This window comes from Myxine glutinosa, chromosome 12 (assembly GCF_964187855.1).
Source record: "Myxine glutinosa chromosome 12, kmMyxGlut1.1, whole genome shotgun sequence".
In the NCBI taxonomy this organism is placed as follows: Eukaryota; Metazoa; Chordata; class Myxini; order Myxiniformes; family Myxinidae; genus Myxine; species Myxine glutinosa.
Genome location: NC_136272.1, coordinates 6992610 through 7017128, shown reverse-complemented (window position 1 = coordinate 7017128; position 24519 = coordinate 6992610). Strand labels below are relative to the sequence as shown.

Sequence of the window (24519 nt, the reverse complement as noted above, 5' to 3'; positions counted from 1 at the left end):
GATTCCAATGATTCTGAAAGCTTTGGTTTCAACAGCGTGAAGCCGAGCTAGGTGTGAGGCAGGAGCACCGGCCCATAGGGGAGAACAGTATTCCATTGAGCTGCGGATGAAAGCCTTGTATGTGGTGAGGAGCTCAGGTGTGCCGAGGAAGGACTTCGCACGACGGAGGATGCCCAGTCGGCGATTGGCTTTGGAGGCCAGCTTGGAAATGTGGTTTTCCCAAGAAGGATCATGGCAGATAGTGAGACCCAAAAGCTTGAGCGACAGAACTTCTTGGAGAGGATTGTTGAGAAAGTAGATGGGGGGGTTATCCAGTCGATCTTTTCGGAGAGACATAGTAAGAGTGTGAGATTTGTCAGGATTGAAAGACATGTTCCACTTGTTTGACCAGTCTGTGATTTTGTCCAAGTCTTCAGAGAGTGAGGAGGCTGCAGACTGCCGATCTGAGGGAAGAGGAATGGAGCGGCAGAGAGTGGAGTCATCAGCAAAGAGATAGAGAGGATTTTCAAGAGAGTCAGAGAGATCATTGATGAAGACCAGAAAAAGCACGGGGCCCAGAACACTGCCTTGGGGAACTCCAGCCTGAACAGGAAGAGGAGATGAGAGAAACCCATTCAGGGCCACACGTTGACGACGACTAGAGAGGAAGTCCGCCAGCCATGCGTGGAGATTTCCATGGATACCAAAGGAGGAGAGTTTGGTGAGCAGAGCGGGGTGCCAGACCGTGTCGAAGGCACGTGATATGTCGAGGGAGACAGCTCCAATTTCCTGTTTGGCATTGAGGACCTCCATCCATTGTTGAGACAGCAGAAGCAGCATGTCCAGAGTAGAGTGACCTGGTCTGAAACCAAATTGATGATCAGAGATCAAGCCATTGGAGAAGAGGAAAGATTTCATATCCGAAGCAATGATGGATTCCATGACTTTGCTGATAATTGGGAGAAGGCTGATTGGTCTGTAGTTGCTAGGATCTGTTTTTGCACCTTTTTTGTGCATAGCGGTGATGTTGGCTGATTTCCAAGCAGATCGCAGTTGACATTGAGCAAAAGAGAGGGTGAAGAGAACAGAGAGAGGGTGAGATAGAGCGGCAGAGCAGGATTTTAGGACCCGTGGGCTGATGCCGTCGGGTCCAGTTGCAGAATCAGAGTCGAGGGTTGACAGAAACTTTTCCACCTTGTCAGGAGGAAAGGACACGGAGTCCAGGAGCAGCAGGGTACGACTGGGTATGTTGGGTACAGAGAGGGATGGGTTTGGGACACAAGATTTAGAGGCAAACACAGAGTTGAGGCATTCAGCTTTTTCACGTGCGGAGTCAGCTGTGTAGCCGTTGGAGGTAAGGGAGGGGATGGAGGGGGAACAAACACCAGAAACGGATTTGACCAGATGCCACCAGGATTTGGAAGAGGGAGACAGATAAGAGAGTTCGGTCTTGAGAACGGAGAGATATTGTTTCCTGGCTCTCCTGAGGGTGGACACACACTTGTTTCGGGCTTTGTGAAAGGAAATGAGATTTCCTTCCGTTGGATTTGCTTTCCAGGAGATGAAGGCAAGTTGTTTCTGGGCAACAGCCTCACCACAAGATTCCGTGTACGATGGTTGGGAGGAAGGGTATGACAACTGAAGACGAGATGGGATAAATCTGTGCATGAGAGAGAGCAATTTACTTTGGAAGAATTCCCAGGATGAGTTGATGTCAGAGGTGGTAGAGATGGGAGACCAGTCCAGATGATTGATGGCTGCTTGAAGACCATGCCAGTTGGCCTGAGTGAAATGCCAGACTCGTCGACGCTGAGCAGGCTCCCTGAGGATGGTCAGAGAGATGTCCACTTTAACAAGGACATGATCAGATGAGCCGATTGGAGCAGAAGAAGAGCAGCAGACATTTTCAGGGAAGTTAGTCATAACCAAGTCCAGAAGAGAAGATGTTCCGTTGACTGAGATCCGGGTCGGGAAATTGACAGATTGTGTCAGTCCTAGTGAGTCGCAGAAGTCCTTTGCTGAGGAGCCATGGCTAGTGAGAGAGGAACCCACACCCAGCCAACTGGCATGATGACAGTTGAAATCACCACATATGAGGAAGAGAGAGTTGGGATGAGTAGATAGAAGTTGGTCCATATTATCAGACAGCGACATGTAGATGGAGTCATCACTGTTTGGTGGACGGTACAACACACATATGAACAAGAGGTGGGAGCGAAGGGGAAGCCGTAGCCAGAGGTATTCCTGGGGGTGAGGTGGAGAGAGTGCAGTGCAGGGCGAGTGAGGAATAGAGTTTTTGATAAAGATAGCAACCCCACCTCCAGGACGAGGCTCAGGTCTATCATACCGGAGGAGGGAGTAGCCCGGGAGAGATACTAAGGAATCAGAGACATCATAAAGGAGGAAAGTTTCTGTTAAGCAGATCACGTCTGGTTTGACAGAAGCAACCTGTATGGAGAGATCAGTTAAGTTTGAACGAAGGCCCCGGATGTTTGAGGTCCATACCGTTAATGAAGAGGAAGGGGGAGCATCAGATACAGAACAGGGGGGAGGAGGGGTAGGGTAAGATGTGGAAGAGGTGGAAGAGGTAGGGAGAGCTGTTGAAGGTGTGTCAGAGATTTCAGAATAGCTCGGAGAAAGGGAAGGATGGGGCGAACAAAAGGTTTGATGGTGATTGGGTGAGGCACAATGAGGTGTTATTTGAGGAGGGGGAAGAGCGAGGCAGAAGGTTGGGGGAGCTGGAGGTGAGAGTTGGAAGAGGGAAGAAGCGGGGAGGACGCTTTGAGGAGGGGGAGTGAGAGGGGGGAAATTGAGAAGCAATGAGGGTGGGGAGATTTGAAGGGGAGGGGTGAGGGGGGAGTTTGGGAGGGAAGGGACAAGGGGAGGGATTTGAAAGGGATGGGATATGGGGGAGATTTGGAGGGGAGGGGTGAAGGAGGAGTCTAGGAGGGGAGGGGCGAGGGGGCGTCTTGGCAGGGAGGGGTGAGGGGGTAGTTTAGGAGGGAGGGGGCAAGGGGGGAGATTTGAAAGGGATGGGTGATGGGGAAGATTTGGAGGGGAGGGGTGATGGGGAAGACTTGGAGGGGAGGGGTTATGGGGAAGATTTGGAGGGGAGGGGTGAGATTGGATTTTAGAAAGTGTATGATTTATGGGAAACGAACATTTATTGCAAAATGAGTTTCTTGTGACCTTCGAGTTAAAAATACGTTTAAGGACGCTGGATGGAGGATGGAGTGCAGGAGAGTTTAGGGAATGTAGAAAAAAGGCACTATAGGAGATGGATATTTTTTTGGGATGAATTGATTTGGTGAGCAAGTCGAAAGCAGCCTTTTAAAGAAGAAGAAGAAAAAGGTGTTATAAAATATGACGGAATACATAACTTGATGGGAAAGTGTAAACATTGAAGGTTAACAGTGAAAACTATCTGGGGAAATGGGGGAGAAACACGTGGTCGAAGAACGAACGAACGAATAAGAATGAATAAACGAATGAGAACAGAGAAGGAAATTTTTTTTTTGTTTTTTTTGTTTTTTAGAGTTGAGATTTACACAAGGAAGTAGGCTATGGGTGAAAAGCCTGGGAATACAGAGAACGAAAGTTATTGGATCACAAACGACGGACCGCTGAGAGAAAAACAAAGCCTCAAGGTTGTACAGTGCACACTGTACAAGGCCTCAAGACACGACACGAATTAACACGATTTTCAATACAGGTATGAAAGATTTGCACCGAAAAATCTTCGTCGGGATACAATATACGTACAACACCATAAATAAATACAGTTTTAACGAAAATACAAATGGGAACAATCACTTAACTTCGATTTCAAATCGTTCGCGACGCGGCAAAGGCCTTGCTCGCGACACGGCAAACAGACGATCAATTTATGAAAGATAAACACCGAGAAACAACCAAAGTTGCACACAATAACTTCACACACCGAAAGATAAATACAGTTTCGACAAAATACAATTGTGAACAGACTTAACTTCGAAAAACGTGGAGACCGTGTGGAGCTTCGAAAATCCCTCCCACCGTCTCCGAGATCTCGGAGATCAATCAATTAATTGATTAATCAATAAATAATTAATTGATTAAATGAATCAATTAATTGATTAATCAATAAATAATTAATTGATTAAATGATTAATCAATAAATCAAAAAATATCCTTGATAGCCACATCACTTGGTCACTGTAATGTCCAAATATTAGCTTCCCAGCTCAAAAGGTACCTGAGATATTGGCCAAATAAGAAAGAAAATAAATAAATAATTAATAATGAAAATAAATAAATAATAATCATAAATTTTTTAAATTATTAATCAATTCGGTCACAGAACACATAAACCACCACCATTTCATCAGAATCTGTAACTGAATTTTTTTATTTTTTTTAGTAATTAATCGAATAATTAAATAATTAATCGATACATTGATTAATTGATTAATCAATAAATCAAAAATATCCTTGATAGCCACATCACTTGGTCACTCATGTCCAAATATTAGCTTCTGAGCTCAAAAGGTGCCTGAGATATTGGCCAAATGAGAAAGAAGACAAATAAATGATCTCGCAAGATCTCGGAGACGGTGGCAGGGATTTTCGAAGCTCCACACGGTCTCCACGTTTTTCGAAGTTAAGTCTGTTCACAATTGTATTTTGTCGAAACTGTATTTATCTTTCGGTGTGTGAAGTTATTGTGTGCAACTTTGGTTGTTTCTCGGTGTTTATCTTTCATAAATTGATCGTCTGTTTGCCGCGTCGCGAGCAAGGCCTTTGCCGCGTCGCGAACGATTTGAAATCGAAGTTAAGTGATTGTTCCCATTTGTATTTTCGTTAAAACTGTATTTATTTATGGTGTTGTACGTATATTGTGTCCCGACGAAGATTTTTCGGTGCAAACCTTTCATACCTGTATTGAAAATCGTGTTAATTCGTGTCTTGAGGCCTTGTACAGTACACTGTACAACCTTGAGGCTTTGTTTTTCTCTCAGCGGTCCGTCGTTTGTGATCCAATAACTTTCGTTCTCTGTATTCCCAGTCTTTTCACCCATAGCCTACTTCATTGTGTAAATCTCAACTCAACAACAACAAAAAAAAAAACATTTCCTGCTCTGTTCTTATTCGTTTATTCATTCTTATTCGTTCGTTCGTTCGTTCTTCGACCACGTGTTTCTCCCCCTAGTTCCCCAGATAGTTTTCACTGTTATTAACCTTCAATGTTTACACTTTCCCCTCAAGTTATGTATTCCGTCATATATTATAACACCTTTTTTTCTTCTTCTTTAAAAGGCTGCTTTCGACTTGCTCACCAAATCAATTCATCCCAAAAAAAATATCCATCTCCGAAAGTGCCTTTTTTCTACATTCCCTAAACTCTCCTGCACAGCATCCTCCATCCAGCGTCCTTAAACGTATTTTTAACTCGAAGGTCACAAGAAACTCATTTTGCAATAAATGTTCGTTTCCCATAAATCGTACACTTTCTAAAATCCAATCTCACCCCTCCCCTCCAAATATTCCCCATAACCCCTCCCCTCCAAATCTTCCCCATCACCCCTCCCCTCCAAATCTTCCCCATCACCCATCCCTTTCAAATCTCCCCCCTTGCCCCCTCCCTCCTAAACTACCCCCTCACCCCTCCCCGCCAAGACGCCCCCTCGCCCCTCCCCTCCTAGACTCCTCCCTCACCCCTCCCCTCCAAATCTCCCCCATATCCCATCCCTTTCAAATCCCTCCCCTTGTCCCTTCACTCCCAAACTCCCCCCTCGCCCCTCCCCTTCAAATCTCCCCACCCTCATTGCTTCTCAATTTCCCCCCTCTCACTCCCCCTCCTCAAAGCATCCTCCCCGCTTCTTCCCCCTTCCAACTCTCACCTCCATCTCCCCCAACCTTCTGCCTCGCTCTTCCCCCTCCTCAAATAACACCTCATTGTGCCTCACCCAATCACCATCAAACCTTTTGTCTGCCCCATCCTTCCCTTTCTCCAAGCTATTCTGAAATCTCTGACACACCTTCAACAGCTCTCCCTACCTCTTCCACCTCCTCCACATCTTACCCTACCCCTCCTCCCCCCTGTTCTGTATTTGATGCTCCCCCTTCCTCTTCATTAACGGTATGGACCTCAAACATCCGGGGCCTTCGTTCAAACTTAACTGATCTCTCCATACAGGTTGCTTCTGTCAAACCAGACGTGATCTGCTTAACAGAAACTTTTCTCCTTTATGATGTCTCTGATTCCTTAGTATCTCTCCCGGGCTACTCCCTCCTCCGGTATGATAGACCTGAGCCTCGTCCTGGAGGTGGGGTTGCTATCTTTATCAAAAACTCTCTTCCTCACTCGCCCTGCACTGCACTCTCTCCACCTCACCCCCAGGAATACCTCTGGCTACGGCTTCCCCTTCGCTCCCACCTCTTGTTCATATGTGTGTTGTACCATCCACCAAACAGTGATGACTCCATCTACATCTCGCTGTCTGATAATATGGACCAACTTCTATCTACTCATCCCAACTCTCTCTTCCTCATATGTGGTGATTTCAACTGTCATCATGCCAGTTGGCTGGGTGTGGGTACCTCTCTCACCAGCCATGGCTCCTCAGCAAAGGACTTCTGCGACTCACTGGGACTGACACAATCTGTCAATTTCCCGACCCGGATCTCAGTCAACGGAACATCTTCTCTTCTGGACTTGGTTATGACTAACTTCCCTGAAAATGTCTGCTGCTCTTCTTCTGCTCCAATCGGATCATCTGATCATGTCCTTGTTAAAGTGGACATCTCTCTGACCATCCTCAGGGAGCCTGCTCAGCGTCGACGAGTCTGGCATTTCACTCAGGCCAACTGGCACGGTCTTCAAGCAGCCATCAATCGTCTGGACTGGTCTCCCATCTCTACCACCTCTGACATCAACTCATCCTGGGAATTCTTCCAAAGTAAATTGCTCTCTCTCATGCACAGATTTATCCCATCTCGTCTTCAGTTGTCTTTCCTTTCCTCCCGTCCATGGTACAATGAATCTTGTGGTGAGGCTGTTGCCCAGAAACAACTTGCCTTCGTCTCCTGGAAAGCAAATCCAACGGAAGGAAATCTCATTTCCTTTCACAAAGCCCGAAACAAGTGTGTGTCCACCCTCAGGAGTGCCAGGAAACAATATCTCTCCGTTCTCAAGACCGAACTCTCTTATCTGTCTCCCTCTTCCAAATCCTGGTGGCATCTGGTCAAATCCGTTTCTGGTGTTTGTTCCCCCTCCATCCCCTCCCTTACCTCAAACGGCTACACAGCTGACTCCGCACGTGAAAAAGCTGAATGCCTCAACTCTGTGTTTGCCTCTAAATCTTGTGTCCCAAACCCATCCCTCTCTGTACCCACCATACCCAGTCGTACCCTGCTGCTCCTGGAATCCGTGTCCTTTCCTCCTGACAAGGTGGAAAAGTTTCTGTCAACCCTCGACTCTGATTCTGCAACTGGACCCGACGGCATCAGCCCACGGGTCCTAAAATCCTGCTCTGCCGCTCCATCTCACCCTCTCTCTGTTCTCTTCACCCTCTCTTTTGCTCAAGGTCAACTGCCATCTGCTTGGAAATCAGCCAACATCACCGCTTTGCACAAAAAGGTGCAAAAACAGATCCTAGCAACTACAGACCAATCAGCCTTCTCCCAATTATCAGCAAAGTCATGGAATCCATCATTGCTTCGGATATGAAATCTTTCCTCTTCTCCAATGGCTTGATCTCTGATCATCAATTTGGTTTCAGACCAGGTCACTCTACTCTGGACATGCTGCTTCTGCTGTCTCAACAATGGATGGAGGTCCTCAATGCCAAACAGGAAATTAGAGCTGTCTCCCTCGACATATCACGTGCCTTCGACACGGTCTGGCACCCCGCTCTGCTCACCAAACTCTCCTCCTTTGGTATCCATGGAAATCTCCACGCATGGCTGGCGGACTTCCTCTCTAGTCATCGTCAATGTGTGGCCCTGAATGGGTTTCTCTCATCTCCTCTTCCTGTTCAGGCTGGAGTTCCCCAAGGCAGTGTTCTGGGCCCCGTGCTTTTTCTGGTCTTCATCAATGATCTCTCTGACTCTCTTGAAAATCCTCTCTATCTCTTTGCTGATGACTCCACTCTCTGCCGCTCCATTCCTCTTCCCTCAGATCGGCAGTCTGCAGCCTCCTCACTCTCTGAAGACTTGGACAAAATCACAGACTGGTCAAACAAGTGGAACATGTCTTTCAATCCTGACAAATCTCACACTCTTACTATGTCTCTCCGAAAAGATCGACTGGACAACCCTCCCATCTACTTTCTCAACAATCCTCTCCAAGAAGTTCTGTCGCTCAAGCTTTTGGGTCTCACTATCTGCCATGATATTTCTTGGGAAAACCACATTTCCAAGCTGGCCTCCAAAGCCAGTCGCCGACTGGGCATCCTCCGTCGTGCGAAGTCCTTCCTCGGCACACCTGAGCTCCTCACCACATACAAGGCTTTCATCCGCAGCTCAGTGGAATACTGTTCTCCCCTATGGGCCGGTGCTCCTGCCTCACACCTAGCTCGACTTCACGCTGTTGAAACCAAAGCTTTCAGAATTATTGGAATCTCCCGCGATGAAGCTATCTCTGAGGGCCTTTCACTCACTCACCGCAGGCAGGTAGGTGGTCTTTCTGTCTTCTACCGACTCCTCTCCGGCCTTGCACCCCCAGCTCTCTCTGTGCTCTGTCCCCCAAATATTCCTACAGGTCGCACAAGATCTGCCAGCAACCCTCTGATGGTTAAACTGCCGAAGTCTCGGCTCTCTGCTCACCTTCACTCTTTCATTCCTCTTTTCTCCCACCTCTGGAACAAACTCCCTCACTCCCTTCAATCCCACTCCTCCCTCCAGGTCTTTAAAACAGCTGTTCACCACCATCTCTTATCTTCCCCCATCCAAAACCTTGATCTTTTCTACCCCCGCTAATTCACCCCAGATCCACCTTGTTTGAAATTCCAACTTCTTTCCTGGAAGTCCTGGCAGTGTCCATATGTTTTATACCTCTCCCACCGCCCCCTTCCCATGCCCCCCCCCCCCCCAAAGCCCTCGCCCTCTCTCAGATCTCTCGATGTCTCCATGTCTCTCGGTCCCTGCTCTCAAATGTTGTGTTTGTGTCCTTCCCCCTCTCTCCCCATCTTGTCTGCCGCTCCCGATGTTATATGTTTTATGTGTCGGTTTGTCTTTCTGTGTGATTAATGTTCGCTCTTTCACGAGCGTCGATCTTGTATACAAAAAAAAAAAAAAAAAAAAAAAAAGGATTAATAATGAAAATAAATAAGCAATAATCATAAAAAAATTAAATTATTAATCAATTCGGTCAGAGAACACATAAACCACCACCATTTCATCAGAATCTGTAACTTTAAAAAAAAAAATTTTTGGTCATTAATCCAATAATTAAATAATTAATCGATTAATTGATTAATTAATAAATCAAAAATAGCATTTGCAGCCAAATCACGTGGTCATTGGCATGTCCAAATATCAGCTTCCTAACTCAAAAGGTGCCTGAGTTAATGGTCAGAAGAGAAATGAAATTTAATTAATTAAATAAGTACTTAATTCATCGCTAATAATTAAATAACTCATCAATTAATTGATTAATCAAAAAACAAAAAATACAGTTTTTGACAAAGGACTTGCTCACTATTGTGCCGAAATTTCAGCTTCCTAGCTCAAAGGATGGCTGAGATATCGCCCGGACAAACAAACAAACAAACAAACAAACAAACAAACAAGAAAGAAAGAAAGCAAGAAAACAAACAACCAGAGTGAAAACTAAGTACTCTCTTTCAGCGTGCGTCACTGCCGAGCCCCCTTCGGTGCCCAGCAATGACGATTTGCAATGCCTGGAGATGGCATAGGAAAGGAGCGGTGTACAACAAACAAACAAACAAGAAAGAAAGAAAGCAAGAAAACAAACAACCAGAGTGAAAACTGAGTACTCTCTTTCAGCGTGCGTCACTGCCGAGCCCCCTTCGGTGCCCAGCAATGACGATTTGCAATGCCTGGAGATGGCATAGGAAAGGTGCGGTATACAACAACCAGAGTGAAACCTGAGTACTCCCTTTCAGCGTGCGTCACTGCCGAGCCCCCTTCGGTGCCCGGCAATGACGATTTGCAATGCCTGGAGATGGCATAGGAAAAGTGCGGTGTACAAAAATCACTCAGTGACACTTCGCAAAAGATAACAAAGTAGAATGGCACTCAGTAGAGCATCCTTTTGACCTCAAAAATAATTGGTGGTTGAATTCTGTGACCTGATATGCAAATAGTGTTCAAATTTTAGGTTAAATCGGATGAAACTGACAATTTTAGAAATTTGGCCTATGATGACCTTTTGATCGATGTTGACCTCAAATATAATTGGTGGTTGAATTCAGTTAACCGAGATGAAAATCCTCTTCAGATTTTAAGTCAATCGGATGAAAATTGAGGATTTTAGAAATTGGACAAAAGTGGTTGACCTTTGGCCTATGTTGACCTTGTGACCAATGTTGGCCTCAAATATAATTGGTGGTTCAATTCAGTTAACCGAGATGAAAATCCTATTCAGATTTTAAGTCAATCAGATGAAAATTGAGGATTTTAGAAATTGGACAAAGGTGGCTGACCTTTGGCCTATGTTGACCTTGTGACCAATATTGACCTTTTGGCCTATGTTGATCTCAAAAATAGTTGGTGGTTGAATTCAGTTAGCCGATATGAAAATCATATTTAAATTTCAAGTCAATCGGATGAAAATTGAGGATTTTAGAAATTTGGAAAAAAAGTGGTTGACCATTGGCCTATGTTGACCTTTTGACCTCAAAAATAAATAGGGTTCTGTGGGATCACCAACTCTACCATTTGGTGAAGTTTCGTGAAGATCAGTTTCAAATAGTCACCTGTAGGTAAGTATAAGTGAGTGAACAGAAATACACAAACCGGAGTGATCAACATACTTGTCAAAATATATATATTTTTGATCAAGTAATACGTTTATTATAATATACTAGCGGGTAAACCTACTTTCCGGGTGGTAGTGGCCTTCTTGGCCCACTTGTCTGCCACAATGGAGAAATAACCCAAATAATAACACCTATAAAAATCTGAAAAAATAAATACATTTCAGAACCCTTAAATACACCCTGAAATTTTGGTGTCGATCGGCCCAAGGGTCTTGAAATAGATACCGGATATACAGTCATCCAGACACCACTCTATTTTATGTATTAGAAGATAACAAGGAAGTGTACAACATCTTACAAACAGGTAAATGTGCAAGAAAATCAAAGTTATGGATAGAGTTAGACATTGAATTATGCCAAACAAGCAAAAGTGTCCGTCCCTAGTGATGGCAAAAGTTAATCTATAATTTTAACCTGCGCTCGCAAAGTGAAAAGCAGGGTTAGGCATTCGATTGCGTCTGAACGTGTGGCGTATGTACGTGCGTGTCTGCATTTTAAAACTCATTTTCTCGGTAACCGTTGGTCCGATTGATATGAAATTGTATCATCGGAGTGCCTCCGCCTGTATAATTTTTTATTCATAATTATGACGTCACAGGTCACGTGGTATGGACGCAATCTTGGAAAAACTTTACACCTCTATATCTCCGAAACCGCTCAATAGAAAAAATTTAAACATGGCTCATTGTCAAGTACTCCCCACGGGGAATAAGCTTTGTTAATGATGATGTCATCGATGCCTTCATTATGACGTCATAATTTGTATAACAACAAATATAACACTTCATCCAATCAGTATGAATTTTTTCTCTGCAACTGTTGGTCTGATGGACACTAAATTTTCACCACAGGAGGACCCCCTCCTGCAGAATATTTTAATGATAATTATGACATAATAGGTCACATGGTGCAGGTGTGGAAGCACTAGATTTACTCTAAACAAAATTCACTGAGCTTCACTTTATTTCAACAACCATTTATTGAATAAACACACACGTGCGGAGAAGTTCGCTTGCTTAAACCAAGCTTGCCTCTAAACCAGTGATGCTCAATTCTCATTTTATACTAACTGTTCCGATGCATGTTTACAAAGCCCTTGCCTAAATCAGCAGAGAGCATCTTCACCACTATTGTTCTCAGTTGAATATCATGTCACATAATCTGATGAATGCTTCGGTTGCAGCAAAAAAAAGTCCATATATGGGTATTTTGGTCAAAAATATCAATGTGCTGTGATATGGATACAAGCTAGTTCCGAGACATATCTGTGGGAATCATTACCTACTGTCCACAGAAGAAACAATGGTTATTTCGTTTTACCCAGTCAAGCAAAGAGATTTATTTACACAGCAGAAACACAAGTTATTAAATTTTACACTTTCCAGCAAACAGATTAATCAATAATTTCTAGTTATACACTTCACCCATCAAGATCTCTGCAAAATACCCTGCCACACTGGCACTTTCTCATGTTAGTATTTATTTAATTAAACTTTTACCCACACAAACGCCATCTTGGAAAATCTGAAAAACCTTGAAATGTAGCTCATTATAAAGAACTTTGTAAGGGGATCAAAAAACGATGACGTCATTGGTGCCTTAATTATGACATCATAATTCGACAGGGACAACACTTAGTCTGATCAGTTTGAAATTTATTGAGTGTGATTGAGACAACAATTATATTAGAGAATATAAATTTATGATATCATCGCTCAGGTGGTCTGGCAGCCATATTGGATCATGGGAAAAAAAAACCTTCAAAAACACAAGAGTTGACTCACACCAAGTTGAATGTGCAGGGAAAGTATTCAAATAATACCATCTAGTTTCATGGATTTTTAAAAGGTTAATTGTCTTACACTCTATTATTATTATCTTATTGAAGATAATATTCTCTATCATCTTATTGAAGGTATTGGAAAGGGTGTTGGAGAGGACGATAAGGAAGAAGGTGAAGATCGACGAAATGCAGTTTGGATTTATGCCAGGAAGAGGAACGACAGACACGCTCTTTATTGTGAGGCAGTGGCAGGAGAAGTACATGGAGAAGAGGAAGAAATTGTTTCTTGGGTTTGTTGATCTGGAGAAAGCATTCGATAGGGTTCCACGCGAAGTATTGACATGGGCATTGAGGAAGTTAGAAGTGGAGGAATGGTTGATCAGAGTAGTGATGGCAATGTACAAAAGAGCGCGCACAGCTGTAAGGACGAAGGACGGGAACAGTGGTGAGTTTGAGGTGAAAGTGGGAGTGCATCAGGGGTCGGTACTAAGTCCACTACTATTTGTAGCTGTGATGGAGGTGCTGGCTCAGAACGTAAAGGAGGGTTTACCGTGGGAATTGTTGTATGCAGATGATCTGGTGTTGATTGCGGAAAGTATGGATGGACTGAAGGAAAAGATGAACAAGTGGAAGGAATGTCTGGAGACAAAAGGTCTGAAGGTGAATATAGGAAAGACGAAGGTGATGGCAAGTGGTAAAGCATGTGGTGAGGTGGAAAGAACTGGGAAGTGGCCATTTGCTGTGTGCAGGAAGGGTGTCGGAGTGAACTCCATTCAATGTACAATGTGCGCTGAGTGGGTTCATCAAAAATGTAGCGGTCTGAGAGGGTCATTAACCAGTGTGGCAGCTACATTCAAATGTAAGGTGTGCACAGAGGGAGCTGCAGATTGAGGAAATGTTGGGTTGGATCTTGGAGACGGCGTGAAGCTGGAAGGTGTGAAAACATTTTGCTACCTCGGAGACATGCTGAATGGAGAAGGTGGATCAGACTCGGCAACGGTTGCTAGAGTGAGATGTGCATGGAAGACGTTTCGGGAACTGAGTGGCGTGCTGATGAGGAGGGGAGTGTCGTTGAAGCTGAAGGGAAAGGTGTATGCTGCATGTGTGAGAAGTGTTATGATTTATGGGAGCGAGACATGGGTCATGAACGTAGAGCAGCAACGAAGGCTGGAAAGGGTGGAAATGCGAATGGTTCGGTGGATGTGCGGAGTATCGTTGAGAGAGAGGAAGACAAATGATGAATTGCGAAAGATGATGGGAATAGAGCCTGTGATTGATGCTGTGAAGAGGAACAGGTTGAGATGGTTTGGTCATGTGTTGAGGAAGGATGAAAGTGACTGGTTGAGAAGAGTGATGGAAATGAATGTAGAAGGAAGTAGAGGACGGGGAAGACCGAAAAAGACTTGGCTAAAGATGGTGGGAGAAGAAATGCAGGCAAGGGGGTTAACAAGGAGAGGTGCAGAAAATAGGGCAAAATGGAGAAGATTGTCATGGGGACCGCAAGGCTAACCCCGCTCTAGTGGGGAAAATGGCCTTAAAATGCATGTTGTACTCTCAAAACCACTCAATCCAAAAACTCAAAACGAAAGCTCTGAGCACTGTGAAATGGTGGTGTAACTTTGGGTGGTGGAGGTTGAATTTGTCAGAAAGAGGGCAAAATATATCTCTTTTTTTAATGGTGTATTACTCAAAGAAGATTTAAATAAAATCTACTTTTGAAAGCGAATGTCAAGCTTTGTGTGCGTGCACAGAATTTTCAACACAGCACTATTAAGATAACATTTCTATTTATCAAACAATCTAAACACAGTGTCATCCTTTTAACTCTCTTACCTGCCCCAAGAAATCCAATCAAAACCACAAATGGTAACACAGACATCATTCACTTATCCTCCGGGATCCTACAGGTATAAAAGAGGGTAAAAGGGGTAGAGAGGGGAGATTAGGAAATGAAGATCTAAGCACAGGAGAAGTGAACAATGAAAATATTTAAGGATGTTTCCATTATCAAGTCGGTAATGTGTTCAAACAGTTATTTACAATAATAGTGTGGAAACCAGGAATCCATTTCATAAATAAAGTTTACACATTGGTGTAAATACCGTAAACATATTTATTTGGCAGGAAGGACCTATGGGGACTAGAAATGCCCGGTTGTTATTCTCTGAAGTTGACAAAACCGATTTATGAGCATATTCATGTGATTCGTCATGTACGATATTTTGATTGCGACATTTCAAAATTTGATAAATTTCACATGTAGGCACTAATATTTACTCTTTATATGCACAGATTATACCACATTGTTGATAATCATACCCCCATGCACATAAAACCAACATAATATATCATGATAATCCAGTTTTCCACCCCATGGGAAACCAAAAACGAAGTTGTTTTTTTTTGTCCAGGATTTGGTTTCGGTTTAGGTTCCGACATCTTATCAAATTGCCCATATCTTCCAATAATCAAGTTCCATGGAGGAGTGTGATGCATTTAAATTATCCCCACATATTACCCGACATGCCAGATCAAATAAATCATGGATCTGTGACCTTTCAATTGACCTCAAATCCTAAAATACTCTTTAAAAATGGATTATCTGTACTTGAAAACATGGAAAAAGTGGTATTACATTTAGATATACGATCAGTAGAAGCTGAGACATTGTCCTATTGGTGGCCATTTTGAAGTTTGCAGCTACCGGCCACCAGGGGGGTGCGCCAACTTGTAGCCAGTGGTTTTTGAAAAATCCCGTGCCCGGCCCAAACATCGTGCCAAATTTCAAAAAGGTGTCACAAAGTGCACGATTCCGACATGTTCCTCCCCCGCTATTTCGGTTCGGGCTGACACGGCGCATGCGCGAAAAGCCTCGTTCGTTTGAAATTCGCGGATTGAAAGGCGCCATTTTGGTTCGGGCTGACACGGTGCATGTGAAACACTGCGCATGCGCGAAAAGCCTCGTTCGTTTGAAATTCGCGGATTGAAAGGCGCCATTTTGGTTCGGGCTGACACGGTGCATGTGAAACACTGCGCATGCGCGAAAAGCCTCGTTCGTTTGAAATTCGCGGATTGAAAGGCGCCATTTTGGTTTGGGCTGACATGGTGCACGTGAAACACTGCGCATGCGCAAAAAGCCTCTTTCGTTTGAAATTTGCGGATTGAAAGGCGCCATTTTGGTTCAGGCTGACACGGTGCACGGTGCATGTGAAATTCGCCGAAACTGGAGTCACGAAACGGATTACTGTACATAGGTCAAAGCCCATGAGATGCCCTGCGATCCCAAATCATCGGAACACAAACAAAATGGACCTTACGTGTCATCATCGCTGTTCTTTGGAGACATAAAGCAATGATTCGAGCTGAGCGCAATTAGGGGGGTCCGCTGTTTTAGGCCGAAAAAAAGATATTGCTGGTCTCTGGTCAGACCAAAGTTCCAGAATTGATGCGGCGATGCGGTTTTTTTTTTCTTTTTTCCTTTTGAAAAGCATGGATTGCACATATAAAGGTGTTGTTTTTTGTGTCCTCATGCCTTGCGGTCCTCCTCATCTGCTGTGGCGCCGTCCAGAGAGAAATTAAAGACAGCCAATGGGACTTGTAGGCCTTTTTTTTGTAAATAATAAACACAAGCTTAAGTTATTTTAAAATGTATTTATTCTGAAAAGCATTAAGTTCTTCAAGCATATTATAGACTGCCATTTCGTTCTCGAGATCGCCTCGCTGTACCGTCAAACATTCCAATGCGTCGATCACGTCAACACTGCGCATGCGCAAGTGGTCTAACAGGCCGATGGTCTCCCACGATCTCTTCTCCCAGTCCACCAGATTATCACAGACACTTACAAATTCATGACAAACGAGATAGGATCCAGGCCTAACTAACGAGATCACCCACAGCTCTCTAGGTCTTCTGGTTGCTTCACACGAACCCGACAAAGAACGTCTTCGTTTCAATAAATGACAATATCCAGCCGATAGAGACCTTGCATCACGTGAGCGTCGTCCATGGCAACCGGTTCCGGCCGCCATCTTGGGTGGCATAAACAACATGACGGCAAAGCTGTCATTTGATCAGACGGACCTGTCCGTTTACGCCCGTAGCTTGCCCGTTGAGGCGTTTTCGCGGTATTGCGAGAAACTGAGGCTGTGTCATCTGCCTGTGGACCCGTGTGGACCCACATGTACGCCACACACACTCCACAGTCCACATGTATGCCACACACTCCACACGTATGCCACAAGTACGCCACACGTACGCCACACACACTCCACACGTACGCCACACACACTCCACAAGTACGCCACACGTACGCCACACACTCCACAAGTATGCCACTCACACTCTACAGTGTACGCCACACACACTCCACAAGTACGCCACACACACTCCACACATACGCCACACACACTCTACAAGTACGCCACACACACTCTACAAGTACGCCACACGTATGCCACACACACTCCACACGTATGCCACACACACTCCACACGTACACCACACACACTCCACACGTACGCCACACACTCCACACGTACGCCACACACTCCACACGTATGCCACACACACTCCACACGTACGCCACACACACTCCACACGTACGCCACACACACTCCACACGTACGCCACACACACTCCACACGAACGCCACACACACTCCATACGTACGCCACACACATTCCACACGTACGCCACACACACTCCACATGTACGTAACTGTTACGGGGTCCCCTCGGTGAATACCTGGTCTCGGTGACCCCCGGACCGTGAGAGGAACTCCGCCAGCAAGCTGTATTATATATGCGCTTTCGCCACGCAATCCATATGAATTTCACCCCGGAGACAACTGATGTTCAAGGATATATTTCCAATGGTAATGAGACCATACAATTTCAATGACACAACCACGGAGATTTTCCCCGAGCAATCAACCATACACAACCATCAACAATATTTCAATGACACAACCACGGAGATTTTCCCCGAGCAATCAACAATACACTACCATCAACAATTCCCCAGCCACAATCAATTCCCTATGAGTAAGATGGCCATCTTATATACGTGTGTCCCGGTGAGTACTCACGACACCCTTTTGGTATCAGTCCCGCACAATGTCTCTGGGCCCCTCCTGACCAAGATGATAGTCGGCGTCGCCGCACTCGGGCGGTTGAACGAACCCCGGGTGGACGTGTTTCCACCGGGCAGGTATCGTACCCGGCACCCCGGCTACAGCCCCTCGCGGCCACGCGACGCGGGGACGGGAAAGCAAGCCAAAAGCCCCACGCCGCTGGCCAGGCGTGTTAGGCCCCAACGGGCGACCCGTACGCGTCTTTTTAGACGGTGTTGGGAACGGTGCCAGACGCGGGGTCGATGCACGGCCCCACGTCAACTTGACGTCTCCACCGGGCAGGTACACGTCCCGGTGATTCCTCTCGCCAGGCGGGCTTCGGAACGCCGCTTTTCCACACGGCTCAATCAATCCCACCTTTCGTCGGTGCGGGGCGAGGAAGAAGAATACTCGTCCTTTTTTCCTCGTGTCTTTTCCTCTTCCGTTTCCGGTCACTTCCGTTTCCGGCCACTTGTTCAGAAGGGCTCCTGACCCTCCAATCACAACAACCCTTAATATACTACACACGGATAAGCAAAGACCTGAATGGTAATCCACATACATTCACATAAATATGTAACACTCCCCCCCTTCAAGAAAGAAAGTTTGAACCCAGCGAAAACTTTCTTTGCCGGCCAATTTGGAGAAACAAACCAGATAACTCAACCCCCCCACATTATCAGTTGCCCCCGGGCACAGTTATCACTTAAAAATAAAGCAACCAAAATTTCACCACAACCCCTCCAGATTACTCACTCTGGACTAAGCACCAGCAACGACATTGTCCCTGCCAAATCAAACTCCCTCTCATGACCCTCTGACTTTGACCGCCAGTTTCTTGTGAATGAAGGTTAAGGGGTTGATCACAGATCCAAAGTTAAGCCACTCGATAGCACTTTTTCTGGGAGGCCAAGCCGAGTATTCACTACATGGATGCCTTTAGGAACGTGGAGTTCACGGTTAGTCCGTGCAGGAAAGTTCTCTACATGGGCGCCTTGAGGAACGTGGAGTTCACGGTTAGTCCGTGCATGAAAGTTCACTACATGGACGCCTTTAGGAACGGCGTTCACGGTTAATCCGTGTAGGAATCTTGGCTCGGCGGCTCCGCCGCATTCAGTGCTTCAACTTCTCAGAACTTCCCTAATAATTAGGGTGGGACCACTTGTCCCTGTAGTCCCATGAATAGCGGTCTCCTTCTCGGCCACTACTTTGCCAATTCCTTCCTTCGGGAGCGGCCGTAACTCAGGGAGCCTCCATAATAATATTGATTGCGGCCACCACCAACACTACCGCCCAGTTGTCCTCTCCTGTAGACCTCTCGACGTCTACGAAATGCCTTCCCTACTGTTATGGTCCGACCCTCCAAATCCCTGCCATTCCAATTCTTCTCTGCCTCTCTGGCGTCTTTTGTGCTGGCAAACGTGACAAAGCCGAACCCTCTTGACTGTTGCGTTTCCCAGTCTCTTACCAACCGCACTTCCACCAGCGGCCCATATCTGTTGAAGACAGAGGTCAGAACTTCTTCCTCTGTTTTGAAGTTCAGTCCCCCTACAAATAACTTGGCACTTTTGTCGCCATCCCGAGCTGGTGTGGCGTTATTTTCCCTGCTGGGCTCTTTACCAACCCTCAGGTTACCATAAACTTGACCCCCGGCCAAATCATTCCCGATAACCACAGATACACCCTCTACAGGAAGCGTGGCTTGTAAACCGACGGTGACCGGTCCTGACACCAAATCGGACTCCAAATGGATGACATGAAGGGGAGCACTAACACCGCCCCCGATCCCCTGTAAACGAACACTATCCCCCGTTGCCGTCTCCTCGGACCATGGCAAAATGCCTTCCAGCATTAAAGATTGATGTGCCCCTGTGTCCCTCAATATCCTAACCGGTTTCCGGTTAGTCGAGGCTCCATCCCGTGACACAAACCCCTCTGAAATAAATGGTTGGTAACCCTTTTGATGGCGATTTCTCACAATGGCCATTGCGTTTGGAGTCGTAGTAGTCGGACTCCGCTCTGGGTCTTCGCTTTTCATGCGGTAACAACTGGACATCAAGTGTCCAGGTTTCTTGCAAAAAGCGCAAGTAGGCCCGGAGGAAAAACTCGTGGTCTGCCTCGGGCCCCACGAACTATAAGTTTGTCTTGGGCCCGCATCCCTCTGATTTCGAACAGGTGGGGTATCATAGTTGTCCCCATAATCATCTCGAGGCCGCCGCCATGTAAGGTCGTTCTCCGCACCGGGTGTTCCATAACTCCCCTGCTGAAGTCTAGGCGAGGAGTTAGGTTTGTGGACCCCTATTCGGTGGGTTAAGGCATAATCATCTGCCATGGTGGCTGCGTCCCACAACTTTGGTACTTTCTTTTCCTGCAGGTACACTTTGATGTCCTCGTGGACACACTGCTGGAATTCCTCCACCAGGATCAAGTCCCGCAATGTTTCGAAGTCTTTCCCGAATCCTTTTGACTCACACCACCGATCAAACATGTTTTCTTTCACTCTGGCAAACTCCACATGGGTCTCACTCTCCCTCTTCCTGGCATTCCTGAATTTTTGCCTGTAAGCTTCCGGAACCAACTCATAGGCCTTGAGGATGTGCTTCTTCAGTACCTCATTAATCTGCACATTGGTCCATTGGTAGCGCCGAATAAATTTCCTGAGCTTTCCCCACCAGCACACTTTGCACGAGTATGGTCCAGGCCTCCTCCGGCCAGTTTAATTGTCGAGCCACTTTCTCAAAGTGTGGGAAAAATTTCGCGACTTCCTTTTCACTGAACGGTGGAACCAGCCTCACATGTCTGCCCACATCCCAGGTTTTCTGGTTAGGTGTCGACCCCGTCAGCAAGGGTGGTGCCTCTCCCCGTTCTCTCATTAACTCCAGCTCCTTGAATTTGATTTCTTGCTGAAGCTCCATGTCACGTTCCTTTAATTCCCTTTCCGCTTTTCTCTCCTCTGCTTCGAGGTCCCTTGCAGCTCTCCTCTCCTCTGCTTTTCTCCCTTCTAACCTTTCCTGGAGTTCTCGTTCCACTCTCCTTTCCTCTGCTTCTGCTTTCCTTTCTTCTTCTTTTAACCTTTCCTGGAGTTCTCGTTCCACTCTCCTTTCCTCTGCTTGTTTCTCTTCTCTCCTCGCTTCTGCTTTCCTTTCTTCTTCTTTTAACCTTTCCTGGAGTTCTCGTTCCACTCTCCTTTCCTCCGCTTGTTTCTCTTCCCTCCTCTCTTCTGCTTTCCTTTCTTCTTCTGCTCTTTCCTTTTCTGCTTTCCTTTCTTCTTCTTTAATCCGTTCCTGGCTCCGTAACTGCAACTCCAGTTTCCGGAGCTCAACGTCCTCTGGTTCTTCGGGTAGCCACTCCCAGGCTAACTCGTCCCATGTTCCTAATCCCACCATAGATTGTATCACCGTGGCCTGCAACTCTGCCTTCCTCAAATTAGTTCGGACCTCCAAGTTAAAATGTTTGGCCAATTTCAAGAGGTCCGACTTTAGCAACGCTCGGAACTGTGCCTCACTCGGGGTTACCCCAAAGTTCTGTGCCACAAACGCCATGGTGCCTATCGTTAACACCTGTTAACCTTCACCCAAGACTTTACCCCAATTTCTCAAATTTTTTTACCAATTAATAATTAATTAATTAATTTTAATTAATAAAAAAATTATTATTTTATTATTTTATACAATTTTAAATCCCGGACGTAGACCCAATTGCGAAACCGCAAATCGTAATTTGGACGAGCCCCCAATTCTGTTACGGGGTCCCCTCGGTGAATACCTGGTCTCGGTGACCCCCGGACCGTGAGAGGAACTCCGCCAGCAAGCTGTATTATATATGCGCTTTCGCCACGCAATCCATATGAATTTCACCCCGGAGACAACTGATGTTCAAGGATATATTTCCAATGGTAATGAGACCATACAATTTCAATGACACAACCACGAAGATTTTCCCCGAGCAATCAACCATACACAACCATCAACAATATTTCAATGACACAACCACGGAGATTTTCCCCGAGCAATCAACAATACACTACCATCAACAATTCCCCAGCCACAATCAATTCCCTATGAGTAAGATGGCCATCTTATATACGTGTGTCCCGGTGAGTACTCACGACACCCTTTTGGTCTCGGTCCCGCACAATGTCTCTGGGCCCCTCCTGACCAAGATGATAGTCGGCGTCGCCGCACTCGGGCGGTTGAACGAACCCCGGGTGGACGTGTTTCCACCGGGCAGGTATCGTACCCGGCACCCCGGCTACAGCCCCTCGTGGCCACGCGATGCGGGGACGGGAAAGCAAGCCAAAAGCCCCACGCCGCTGGCCAGGCGTGTTAGGCCCCAACGGGCGACCCGTACGCATCTTTTTAGACGGTGTTGGGAACGGTGCCAGACGCGCGGTCGATGCACGGCCCCACGTCAACTTGACGTCTCCACCGGGCAGGTACACGTCCCGGTGATTCCTCTCGCCAGGCGGGCTTCGGAACGCCGCTTTTCCACACGGCTCAATCAATCCCACCTTTCGTCGGTGCGGGGCGAGGAAGAAGAATACTCGTCCTTTTTTCCTCATGTCTTTTCCTCTTCCGTTTCCGGTCACTTCCGTTTCCGGCCACTTGTTCAGAAGGGCTCCTGACCCTCCAATCACAACAACCCTTAATATACTACACACGGATAAGCAAAGACCTGAATGGTAATCCACATACATTCACATAAATATGTAACAGTAACCAAATGCCTAATGCTGCTTTTCGCTTCGCGAGCGAAGGTAACAACCTCATGAGCCATATTCTCAGCTGAGAGCTGCAGTCAAGGCAGCTATGAATCGGTTTTAGCATTGTGTCGTCCGGAAAACGGTAGAATGACAAGCCCGATCCCTTATGAAATCGGGCTGTACATCCGACAGCACAACAACTCTTTACCATCGTGTAGGGGGCAATTTAGATGAGTTTCAAATTGCCGCCATTATAGGCCATCAGCCAGACCCCCAAAATAGGGTCCATTGGTACCAAAATGAGGGAGTAAGCCTAATATTGATTTTTGGATAGGTCTTTACCCCTAGAATATGAAAATATGTGATAGCAAATTCAACCATGTAGCTAAATGGGTGTTATCACCTCATTTTCAAAATGGCCGCCAAAATGCATGTTTTTCTATTAAAAACACCATGTTTCATATTCTTGTAGGAATTTGTAACAAATAGCATTGCGTTTTGAGATGTTTAAGACTTTACAACTCTCTTAAAGTATGAAATACATCATCTGAACTTTAATCCAAGAAGATAGAATCCAATATGGCGCCCAATTTCACAAAATGGCTGCCATCATAGCAACAACTTTATGCACAAAATATGCACGAAAATATAGGGTGAATAGTGAAAAAAACACTACATTGACCTTACCATTCCTTAAAACGACCTACATTGACGGTTCCCGAAAAAGGCCAACCCCCGCTTGCGGGGAAAAATGGCCTCTAAAGGTGGTTTTTTTATTATTTTATTGACCATTGATATTTTGAGAAATTTGGCGGCCATTTTGAAAATGGGTGATAACACACATTTAGCTACATCGTTGAATTTGCTATCACATATTTTCTTATTCTAGAGGTAAAAACCTTGTCAAAAATCATTATTAGCCTTACTCCCTCAATTTGGTACCGGTTGACCCCCCTAGCTGATAGCCTATTACGTATGGTGGCAGAAGCAATGTTTTGCCACCCAAGCGGTCACGTGACTAAGACGAAGCCGTCACATGTAACTTCCTCATTGGGTTCATGACGTCACGGCACACAAAACCACTCATATCTTTGGAACGGCTGGTTGGATTTGGACAAACTAAACGCAGTTTTGTAGGGGAGAACCGTGCGCGAACGTCGATACCAAATTTGAAAAATAAATATTTTGACGCGCAGGGTCAAAATCGATGCGCGCGCTGACCAGAACCTGGAAATATATTTTTCTCGGCCCTAGGCCAGATAAAAAAAAAGAGTTGGTGATCGGCCCCGCCCGACCCTACGAAACACACCCGACCCGAAACTTTTTTTATTTTTTATTTTGAAAAAAATCATTAAAAAACGATCTTTTCACAGTCAAATTTGGCGCCGTTCTGCACCGCACGCGCAGTGCATGTGCTGCGCAGAGCGTCGCAAGTGCCTCGGGCAACTTCACCCATTTTACGTTAGCCATTCATGGCGGCTATTGTGTGAGATTTTTCCCGCTGAAATCTATCGATTCGTGCTGCTATGGACACCATTCTCTACAGCTGTGGAAGTGTGTTCACGGAGATGAACAACAATGGTGATGACGATCCTGAACAGGATACCAGACTCGCTGATCTTTGTGTTCGTGCCAATCTGAACTGTGCTTCCCCTATAGACCTAGCGTACTACTCTGCTGGCTATGAAATGCTCTGCATCCACTGTGGTACTGAGGAGAATTTGGTCGAAAAGGCAGGGCAATACCCTCCATGTAACATTTGTACTGCAAAGCCAGTACCAAAGCGTGGCAGAAACCTTGTTCAACATGCTCGATAGTTTCAAGGTGCCAAGGGCATGGTGTTTATCTGTTTTTCCGATGTCATGGTGGATATACATGTACAGGTGTCTTGCTCTTTCACTACCAAGCTCAGCTAGGACGTTCAACATCATCCAAAATCACACAAACACTGTGTTTCATAGA

The 24519-nt window shown here is 45.8% G+C and overlaps 1 protein-coding gene across 1 annotated transcript in view; it reads right to left on the bottom strand.

Annotated features, from left to right (window-relative positions):
- Nucleotides 1-24519, bottom strand: part of LOC144888477 (uncharacterized) — a 43900-nt gene that overhangs the window by 18965 nt on the left and 416 nt on the right. Inside the window, exon 2 of the mRNA XM_078766434.1 lies at nucleotides 14578-14645. Within this exon, the coding sequence (XP_078622560.1) occupies nucleotides 14578-14626 (49 nt within the window). The 5' untranslated portion in view covers nucleotides 14627-14645. The remainder of the gene's footprint in view (nucleotides 1-14577; nucleotides 14646-24519) is intronic.